The 11,629-nt window shown below is 40.1% G+C and overlaps 1 protein-coding gene across 1 annotated transcript in view; it reads right to left on the bottom strand.

Annotated features, from left to right (window-relative positions):
- Positions 1–11,629, bottom strand: part of PLCB1 (phospholipase C, beta 1 (phosphoinositide-specific)) — a 409,303-nt gene that overhangs the window by 388,552 nt on the left and 9,122 nt on the right. The window contains exon 2 of the mRNA XM_010575057.1: positions 8,182–8,259. Within this exon, the coding sequence (XP_010573359.1) occupies positions 8,182–8,259 (78 nt within the window). The remainder of the gene's footprint in view (positions 1–8,181; positions 8,260–11,629) is intronic.

Raw genomic sequence — 11,629 nt, forward strand, 5'->3', positions numbered from 1 at the left:
TTGGCCAGAAGTTTTCGTCACTATTTAAGCTGAAAATTGTAGCAATAAAACAGTTTCCAGCAGCCAGATCATAAAGGTCTCTTGCACAAAAACTAAGTTTCCCATTTTTTGGTAACATTTACGGCTAGCTACAGCCAAAGCTTACCAAGTCTCAGCCCATCCAAACAAAGACAACCTACAATCTCATCTTTATAGGAAAGTCACAACCCACTTTGAATTAGACAGCGAGGATAATATTCCTGCATACCACAAAATACGTTAGAACTGTTCTCAGTACCTGAGAATTCAGTAGTACCTAAATTTGGCTGACTGCAGAGTCACCCTCCCTTTTTGAAATTCTTTGGCTTCCTCATTTCAGAAACTGGACCTATGTTGTGGATTAAACCCAAAACTCATTTTCTGTTCCTGCCTCCCTCACAACAATAAGGGAGATTGGGAAATGCTTATTAGAGATCTTCTGTGTTTGATGTAGTACCATTTCCCTAATGGGCCTTGAACAATTTCCATGTTTTGAAAGCTGAGAGATTTCCTTTTAAAAATGAAATCAGCAGTCTGATGGGAAGTTGACCTCCATGAAATATATCCTCCCAGTTTCACAATCTGTTGCAATCCCCTACCACTTTCCCCGTCTTCTTTTATTCCACTCACATGACGATTTTTAAGTAGTTGTGAAAAAATACAAGCTGCATCTTCCAGGTGACCGTGAACTGTTGCTAGGCTGACTCCCCTACTGCGTTAACTGTTGAGCTAGAAATTTTCCTCACATCAAAATACAACAATCTCTGTAGTATAACCCAGCAAGGAGGCAGTGTTCTTCACTGAAAAAGGCACTGGCAACACAGTTTCCATCAGTATGGGTGTTAGCTCATGTACTGTTTTTTATTATTTCTGAATTCCTAGGTACTGCCTTTAGAGATATACATTAGGAGTTATTTCTGTATTAAAGAGAAAGCAAATGCACGCAGGTGAACTTTCCACGATTACTGCTTGGGCTGGTATCAGAGGTAGAAGCTCACCTTTGAATGTTTTTTACCCTCAGCTCCTCCAAGCTAGTGTCAGGACCCTCAAGCTGAAAACTCCTGTTACAGATTAGTTAGTTTCTCTACTTTTAACAAGTTGACTTTTATGCTGTATATCGCATAACTGTGTCTTCACTGGAGGAAGAACTCACCTTTATGATTTTTTACTGTGCCACCACTATTATTTTACTAGCTGCTTTCAGGTTCAGTCACAATTTCCAGAGTCACTGAGAGGCAAAACCTGACGTCACAACAACTCCTTGTCCCAGGGAAGTCCTCATCCAGATTTCCAGTGAAAACTATTCTGTGTCACCTCTTCCAGCACATGACTGACTTGCTTTGAAAAACAGATACCAACCCAACTCCATCTAATTGTGCCAAAAGACTAGCATCACCTCCACAGGAACTCCTCCACCTTCAAGAGCCTGAAACCCCCCCTCTCCTTGAATTTCCAACTGAAATATAGTGAGTGACCCTTGCCCTCAAAAATCAGAGGCAATCCACCTGTAGCTTTGCGCTTAGTTCACACATGCAGTAAATGGATAAAGGAATAGTGCCACATGGACCAAGTCTTGAGCAATGCCTTTCATGCAATGAATTTAACTTCCACTTCAGTATGAAAGGATTATAATCCGATATCAAAAGGGTCTTTCTGATAAGAAACTTTCCTAGCTTTGGTATCATTTCCATTCATGCCAGTTTGACACTAGACAATGTGCGTTATGTAGATTATACGTAATGTTTTTACAGAAGTGCATGAAGAAGCACCACAAGTACTAGAGCACTGAGAACACAAGTCATTTAATACAGAATTTGCTACTGATAAATAAAAAAAACCCACTACATAAAGACCTAAATATACATAAAAATTGTTCAGTGCCTGGTAGAATGCCAGTGTGGTACATGGATCCAAGTCATTCCAACTCCTGTGTTTTGCAGCTAAAGCAAAGGCAAATCCATTTGTATGACAAACTGTGTAATAGAGGCCCACGTATTCAATATTCATTATCAAACAGAATTAACAATAAGAGAGGTTGACTGCTGAAATGCTAGAGATACTAAAAGAATGAGGAAGAGTGAGTTTTTCATTGTACATGTTAAAATAATCCCTTATGCAGAGAGACATGCACCGTCTTCTCTCATTCAATTAATGATATTTACAATCTCAGTTCTTCAAAGGGTCTAGTTATTTAGCTCTGCCCCCCCCCTTTTCCATCTCAGAAAGAGAAGCATGAATACATGTTTAATGATGCACTTCTTGGATGTTTTCAGCAGTGAGATGCATCACTGAGTAACCTTGCTCTTGAAGAAATTAAGCCAAACAGTTGGGGTTTGGAGCAGGTATTTTTAAACCTAGTACTATTAAATATTACATTCTTCTCATTAAATTATTAGGTATATTTTAAATATTGATATATTAACTTCAGCCTTTATTGTGTGCTTGTCCAATGTACTGTAAAACCTATACAGACGTAATGAAAATATCTTTGACCCACAGGGCAGAACAAATATTGACCCAATTGTTTCAAAGCCCTGATTCAAAACAGACACAAAAGAACTCTCTTAAATAACACAGCCAAAATCCCCAGCAGCTGGAAAAATGCCACATCATCTTTCATTTGGATGAGGGCAATGGGATTGCCACAGAATTTACAAACATGCTGAAGCCAAGCCTAGTCCTACAGAATTGCACCAACAGCCTTCAGGCTCCACTTGACACATTCACTCTGCAGTTTGTGTTGGGTTTTCAGGCCCAAGGAAACTCATGATCACCTCCGGACACAAAAGGGGAAAGGACCTTCCAGGTCAGAAAAATCCTCTCCTCTTTTATCACAAGGAAACACTTCATGGAGTCTCATGAAATGAGAAAGCTCCAGCTCCAGGTACAGTATTATTGCTACAGGCTCTTGTAGCAAGCTCATATTCTGTGGCTGAGCTACAGCATATTAGCACCAGTTCTGTCAGCAATGTTCACGCTAAAAACAGGCCTATCCCTGTAAGAGGAGAAACTACCCCCGCTCCTTGCCTTGAAAACTGCAAAACTATCATTACTAAAAAGCTGTACAGACTGAGTGTCTCTGCCTCTAGATATCCTCAGCCTGTCAGTCCGAGCAAGCCAGAGCTGGAAGAAATAGCTGTCTGTAGGTACTTCTGTACTGCTGTGGTCTCATCACCCCACCTTCTCCCAAATACGCTTAAAGGCTTGAGGTATGAATTGTGCAAGCTAGCCACTGAAGCGGGGACTCCTTGCTGAACCATTTGATTGGGCTGTGCTACTGCTCTAATTGCAACCAGCAGAGGAGGGAAGCTTCAGCCATATATCCCCTCCTATGGAGTAAGTATCACCTCAGCACTTGCAGTAGTTTCTCAACACAAACTTCCTTTGGACAAATGGGATCATCATCTGTTTACAACAGCGTTTCTGCAGAAGGCTTCAGAAATCGCTGTTGACTCCCTGGGACCGGACGCTTATATTTAGTTTCATGACACGGACTGTTAGCTGCTATCTTTTCATGGTGCATTGGATGAGTCTGGGTCTGCATCTGCTGTGTTTTCAGCAAGCTGCCACGTCAGTGTAGTTACCTAGCTTTAAAAATAAAGAGGAATAAATCAGCACATGCTAGTGAGATGAAGAGGACAGCATATTATACCATCCTCAGACTTTTAAAAACCTAAATGGCTCTACCATAAAAACAATTAGTTGCTTTCTTCCTTTACTGCTTTTCTTAGGCAGTGTCAAAACTGCACTGAGTCAATGGTTAAGTGTATTCTCCTAACATCCATTTGCTTGTGTAACATAACTTCCAGCTAAAGGGTGCAAGAACTATAACGCACAAACTGTCTGACAATACATATTTCTTCTCCTACTCTGCCTATGCTTCTGTTGATATCTTTAGGCATAGACAGAAATCACAGTCTCTCTCTGGCTTGGCTTTGCTAGCTAGGCTAAACCAAACACCTCCAGCCTCTTCTCATCTCCCAAGAAATGCTTTTTATTATCACTCCTTTTTACTCTAGTAGACTTTCTCTTCACCTGGTCGAGTTTTAATTTATCTTTTTTCAATGCTTATGACCAGAATAAGAAAAAATAGAAGAAATGGCATTCCATTTTTAAAAAAGTAGCAGGAACTGGGATATGTTTTAGTCAGGTCATAAAAATATGACAATGCAATGAATATTGCTTGGTTTTGCTATAGTTAAGGAATATTACAGAAACAATAAGATATGTAACAGACGCTAGCTTGTCACATTAATTAATTTTTCTTTTTTAAAACCCATGTTGAGAATCATTCAAGTAATAATATGAAATCAGCCAGCACTCTGCAGACAGATGAAGCAAATATTCCAGAACCTTCACCAACAAAAGAATTTTGTACTGAAAAATATAATTAACATCAGAAAGCTGTCTTGTCATGTGTTCAAAACAAAAGGTTTTAGATTTCCTCGTTGTTATCAGGAAATAGCAAAATGCTACGTATGACTATTTTGGAGGATTATCTTTACTCATGACAGTGAAATATACTTAAATATGCAAATACACAGTGTGTCAAACTGCAGGATACCACATTATTATTACCAAATTGTAAGATCAGAGCTTAAATGAACTTGCTTAACAGACCTTCATTGCAGCTATTACCATACTAGGATGGGCAGTGAACCGAGCACATAAAATTCAAAGAGGAATGGCACGTGGTCAGAAGAACCTATATGCATTTTCATCCTTGGCTACTCTTTACTCTGCTGATAGTCATTCAAACAGAGAAGTCTCATCACCCACTTTTTAATACGGCTTTTTTTAACATCCAAAAGCAGTTGTGCTGGTCCTGGGTACTGGGCAGGACACATCAGAGCCAGCCCAAACATAATTAAATGGTCAAATCACACACAGTCATGAAGAAACAAGCAAGGCACATGGATACTTATTTTGCATTGAAGGAATCTTGAGCAATTAGTTTACTGTTTGCCTTGCCTGTAAGTTGTCAGATGGCCATTCTGCTGCAAAGCAGGCTTCTGGGGGCTCTCTCCCTCTTCAGTTTGCCTTCTTTCCAAGTTCTGTTCCTGCTCTTAGAAGTAAATGATGAGAAGATGGCTCCGCTAGGCCTGGCTGCCACTGGTATCTCATACCACAAGAATGGCCATCCTTACAGTCTTTCATGTGTGGTGTAATGCAAGTGGCATGGATCTTCATGAGACTGAAACTACAGACGCAGGATGATTTATTCAGAGCATATGGCTCCTGCAAGCAAACTATGAAATTTGCTACTAACTTACTTGTCAGAAAGCTACAGGGGACAGCAAGTTAAGAGTCTACACCGGTCAGACATATATAACTTCTTGGTAAGAATGACTTTATAGGCAGCCTTTTTGACCCATCACCTGTTCGACTCCAGCATTATCCAGACTCACTGACTGGGCTGCAAACCCTGGAGGGATTGCTGATTCATGGAGAACTACAGGATGGGATCAGTGACACTGATAGAGGGCTGCACCGAACATGTATCTTCACCAGGAACGTTGAGCTCTGACTGCACAAAGAACAATCCGAAAGACTGTCCAGATACACTGCTAGACAGCAGGCACTACATTGTACATGTACATATTATTTTCCTTTCTCTGCAACAGAGAAGAAACAGCAAAGGAAGGTAACAGGAAAACAATGCAAGAAGCAGCTCAATCAGCCAACAAGTTAAAGCCACAAAAGCTACAAACACCAGTTCCCTAAGCTAAATAAAAATTCAGCACAAGGGAGTGTTTCTTTTGGTTCCCCCCCCAGTGACTCACATAATTTTTGTGTAACTTCACTGATAAGGCAACAGCAACCAAAGGAGCCAGATTCCTAATTTAAAAGCCATACCATTATCCAGGCAGTAATTTACTGCTTTGCACAGTGTCTGGTAACAGGACAGTCAAATGCTAGAAAGATGACTGCTACTCATTCCTCATCTCCACACCTGTTTCTGGTCAGCTCCCAGTAAAATGCATCTGACCAAGGATGCTAGCAGGCAGGCTTCAGTTCACCACTTTGTTTAGCAAGGCCTATCCTTCCATATGCAGAAAAAAAACAGGCCCTGGTTAGGACAAAAGCAATTGCTTAAGAAATAATAACTAGGGGGAAAAAAGAGAAAGCGATCACATAGGGATTGTATTGTCCTGGTATTATTTCTTCATGTAGTTCCACTGTCATCACAGGATGACTTTACACCAAGAGAAGGAAATGAAGATAATTTCCTATATAACCTCCTTTTTCAATATATTTGTAATTTCACAATAAACATAAACCCAACCATTCTCTGCAAAAGCAGAAAGTGGCATTTCCTTCCTGGTTCTTGCACCCCAATAGAAATATATTTACTTTCTTTAAATAGACACTGCTAGGATGGGGTTTAGAAACAAGCTTCACCTAGTTGTCATGAATTATTAACCAGAAAAAAATCCCTCTTGTTGCCCTTTACAGAGGCTTGATTTGCAAGTTTAAAAATCAAACTGACACTTACGTTTCTTGTACAAATACCCAACCTTTTAAAAAATGCTCTGAGCATTATAAATACATTTTTTTCATGAATACAAGAACAACAATTCTATAAATAGCTATTCTTCGCAGAATTGCTTCAAGACATTGTTTTTACAGACAACAGTAGGAAACTGAAGGAGGTCTTAGTGCCAAATATACTAAAAGCGAAATAAACTCTCCAATCAACTCTGGGTTTCCATTTATTATTACAAAGTTCACTGTTATTTTTCAGCTTATACAATTGGTTTATGCAAGGGAAGGAACAAAACAGAAGACTGCACTGAGTTCTGGCATAGGTACTGGTCTGGCATAAATCAGACATAGCCTTCAAATTCTGAGGGCATTCACTTTGCTTCTTTGGGCAGTAATTTAACAACTCTGGACTGTCAACAGATGAACTTGCTATTACGCACCACAACCTTGTACAAGCACAAGCAAAGACAAGATTTTTATTATAACTCCATGATACAACTTCCAAATACACTGACTCAAAACTGTGCTCCATCTCCTCTAAAAAGCAAACATAGGAAGATAAACATGATCTAACATAATAGCAAGTTGCCTGTTCAGTCTGCACTTTTAATGGTTGCTACCTCCTCAAGCAATTTTTGCACTGGTATCTAAACATAAAATCAACAGGAACTCCTGAAAAACAGCTACACAACTGGTAAACCAGGTTTTCACAGCCAGAATACTACAAGTATGTATTTAGTCATTTTGGCATATACTCCAACACAAAGCCAAAGCTCAAGCACTACCAAGTTCTAACACCATTTTCAACAGGGAACCGGTACAAGCACTTATTTCATAAGTACTTGAAAATTCATCTGTAAAAAAAAAAAAAAAAAAAAAAAAAAAAGGGGGAATTCATTCAGTTCCTAGTTTTGATACAGTATTTTGCCATAACAATTGCAACAATGATTTCCTATTATATGTTTGATATGGTATATGAAAGAAACTGCTCAGGGTACTGATACTCTGTCACCCTGGTGCAGCTCCACAGTCTCCAACAGCTGGAAACATGACAGGGCTGATTTCAAGGGGTGACACAGATGTGAAACTGGAGTAACACAATGATGAATCAGGCCATGAGCTTTCCCAACAGCTCCCCAGCCATAATAGCTATCTAAGCATCCTGGAATGTTTTTAAAAGAAAGTGTGTGTCCAGCTAGGAGATTAGTAAGAACTCAGTGACGTGGCTCACCAGGCATGGCCAGGGAGCACACGGCAGTTCAGGAGGAAGAATTCAAAGGGAGCTCTGGCCTCTGGGAATTCTGGGTCTGCCGCCCACCACAGCCCAAATCCTCAGTGTACAGAAGGCAAGACAGAGAAACCACAAGCCAGCTATGAACCACCACAGCATCGCAAATGGATCCTTGCCTGTAAATCAGGACAATTACACACATTGCTGGCCATCAGATCATTAACATGGCTGAAAATTACGAAGTCTTCCATCCATCTCTCCACATTCTGCGCACCAGGCATGAGCCACAGGCCTGTTGTATTTGCTTCCCAGAAGAGCAGAGGAACATACGCTGATGTAATGCTTGTCTGCTGTGCCAGAACTGGCATGCAAAGCCTCCTGATTCCTGCCCGTCACACCACAGAAAGCAGAAAGAACCATTCTGGGACAAGAAGCTTTTCTCTTACCTTATTTTGATCTGTCCAGTAAAAGAAAAATCCCTGTGGATCTGTTCTGAGAATAATTGGAGTCACAACAGTGGAGTCCTGAAAGAAAAAAAGGACAAAAAAAAAAATCCATGTCAGCACACAGAACACAGTTACGTACTAGCTACTTTGCCACCCATATTAATGAATTGCAACATCTAGAAATTACCCTGAAGGTATCACTAGCAAGATGTCACTAAAGAATTAAATATCACCTGCCTAATTTCCATTTTTCTGACATAACGTATTTCCATTACTGAGAAGACAGCACTAAATAACTCCAGACTCATCAACACATGGAGTTACTCCAGAAAAGCTGAAAGTAGATGAAGTTAAACAGACATAACACAGTCAAACTAGAGCCCACGCAGTAAAGTACTATAGTTATCAGAAGTGCACTGCCCACCTCGATCCAAATTAACCTTCAGATACAGACAAAAGCTAAATGCCTATAAGCTTTACTTTAACATACAAAGACTGAATTTGCCTAGAAAACCTGGAATAACATCCACTACATTATGACTTTTGTCAGTTAGTATCCATTAGTACTTTTCTGTTTTTTCTACAATCAAACTATGAAGATTTTAGTAAAGGGAATATATATATTCCACCCCACCTCCAAATCAGTTGAAAACCTGTCTACTCTAGTAACATCCATAGCTCAGGTCATTTAAAACTAAGCACATTTTTAAGTACTATAAGTAAGGCAGCCTGGTTACCTACATATTCGTGTCTTCTGACTGACAGCAGGTACCTGACTCAGGAGATACAAGCTTTAAATGAAGCCTTTTCTGCAGGTGGGCATTCATTACATCTCTCACCCATCGGGATTCCCTGGTGCCTAACAATGATTGACATCAGTGCAGCCTGGTCCTAATAGGTTTCCTCCTCTCTTTCCTCTACTATTTTTCATGACATCTGTAAAAATGCTGTTGTCTCGAGACCTCTACCTGTTTGCCAAACTGGATTTAAAAGTTACAGAGGGAGCACAGAAAGGAGTAAGAAGACAAGCAGACAGAAAAACTGCCTAAGCCTTATCTCCACAGGAACCCAGGCTAAACTCACAATTCCTCCTCAAAAAGGATGTATATTTCTGTTGAAGTGTTACAGGTATTTTAAAGCTTTAGCATTCACCTATTTCCAAAGCAGCAATATGTGAGGTCAGTCTATATTCCTTGAAGGAAAAAATGGGCTCTAATAGGTTCAAATTTAAATCAAACATATTTAAGTGTGTGTGTGTGGGGGGGGTGTTAAATGCAAATAAAGTTGATGGAAGTGACTTTATAAATAAGTAAAAACTAACTTATGCAAGTGCAATTTCCAATGCAATAAGATAACACTTGTCTATATTATGCCACCAGTACAGTCCTTTGTGACAGAGTACCTAACTCCCAGCAATGGGCATTCATGAAACAGGGAAGTCGAATTATTCCTGGTTTACAACTAGAAAAAACAAGACCCAAAGAAGCTAAGTGACAGGCCCAGCACCAGTCAGAAGCCTGCAGGGTAATAAGTAAAAGAATAAAATGGAGTCAAGCATGAAGCATATTTTTATCTCAGCACAAGAGAAATATAAACAGAAGAGTAAGTTCTACACTAAGAAGAAATACAAGATGGAACCCATATATGACTGTAAAAGTTATCTTTATAACTGGAAGATCCAGGCTGTGGATTAATTGTGCCACAGGTACACTGACACCCAAATGGGTGCCATGTGAGCTTTCAGAGGCTGGGAACAAGTGCGGCTGTACCAATGCCAAGCAGTGCTATGGGAATGTCCCAGCTGGGATCAGAGCTCATTCAAAGCACCACTGACCTCTCTTTTCCTCATTACAAGAAAACAGTGTTGTATGCACTTCCCCTAAGAGAACAGACATACAGAATTTGTACCATCTTTTTTCTTCCCTGTTTCTCCATAGTTTCTAGCATCTTGTACACCTGAGAGTTGGATACTGTTTGAGTGCAACAGGTAAATTTATTTTTAAAATATGCCAGGCCCTGAAGAGATGTTGACTGGCTGTCTGTATCCACAAGCTCCTACAAAAGCGTTCTTAAACCTCTGCCATTCAAAAAGAGGAAAAAAAAAAAAACAAACCAAAAACCAACCGCTCTGGAGATGCAACTCTCCTTTTTTAGCTTATGTCCCATGCAGCCTGTGTGTAAATATGTAAAATGAGGAAAGAAAAAGACTAAGTGTCCTTCTGCCTTTGGATGAGATATACACAACTACGGGGGGGGGGGGTGGGGGGAGAAGGAAGTGATGGGAAACAGACAGGCATGAAGCAATTATGTCTAGGATTAATCAATTTTGCTGGTTAATCATTTCAGACCAGTTGCTTCAACCCAAAAGCTGTTTGGATTTGCCTGTGCTGGAGACATACAGCTACCAAAGTAATACTTTTGTAGATGCGGGTTGTAAAGTATTGACTATAATTAGACTCAAAAAAGTGGAGGATGAGGGGAAAGAGCCTTCAATATCTATTAGGTGACATAAAGGAAACCTCATCATGACAGGGGTAATGATGAGTCTTAATTTAAGACCCTCTGTGGTCCAGGAAGTCGCTTGTTTGTTTGTTTTTAAAATCAGAAAAAAAGCCTCTGCTGAATTAACTATTCTACTCTGACATTAAGTATAGCACAATTAACATGCTGATGAATACAAGAACCCCATGCTGTCACACTGTATACAAACATAGGATCTGAGAATAACTTTGTACATGTAACTGTGTAACGTGTCTTAGGAACTCTTCCACACAGTTAATAGCAGCAATACAAGTCAGGTGCACGTTTTATATATTTTACAAGCTAATTACAACTCTCACAAGTCCCGGCCACCAGAAGCCACACTCCTTAGTTCTGGGTGTAGAGGAACAGAAATAAACCTCTCTAGTCAGCTCTGCAAGTCCTTCTCCCTGCTCCACGTTAATGCGGAGTCCTTTGTCACGTGGAACAGGTCTGTTGCTTTTATACTGCTCTGCAATCAGGGCTTGCAAGGGCAGGCAACAATCAAAAAGATACATGAAAAACCCTTTATACAGTATACATTCAAGAAGAGCAGCAGTTCAAGGCTCTGAAATAGAAACGTTTCAAATGACAATTGTCTGGTACCTTTGTTTACAAAAACTATTGTAGTACATAGGAATAACTGTGATTTATTACCCAGAAGACACACCTGCAGTCATTCACGAGAGCATCCTGAAGCCCATTAATTCAATTTCCTCACCCAAAGAACTGACCTATCTCGCAACTCCCCTGAACAGATTTACCAACCATGCACAACTCTGAAGAAGGTGGTAACAGACAGGACACAACAGATAAAGGGAAAACAACCCAAACAAACAAAACTTGAAGGACAAACAAATAGGGAGCAGATGTTCATTTCTTCCCTAACCCACTCAGATCCAGAACATGAGAATAAAACGGGGGGGGG

The sequence above is a fragment of the Haliaeetus leucocephalus genome, unplaced genomic scaffold, assembly GCF_000737465.1.
Source record: "Haliaeetus leucocephalus isolate CR32 unplaced genomic scaffold, Haliaeetus_leucocephalus-4.0 Scaffold450, whole genome shotgun sequence".
NCBI classification, from domain to species: domain Eukaryota; kingdom Metazoa; phylum Chordata; class Aves; order Accipitriformes; family Accipitridae; genus Haliaeetus; species Haliaeetus leucocephalus.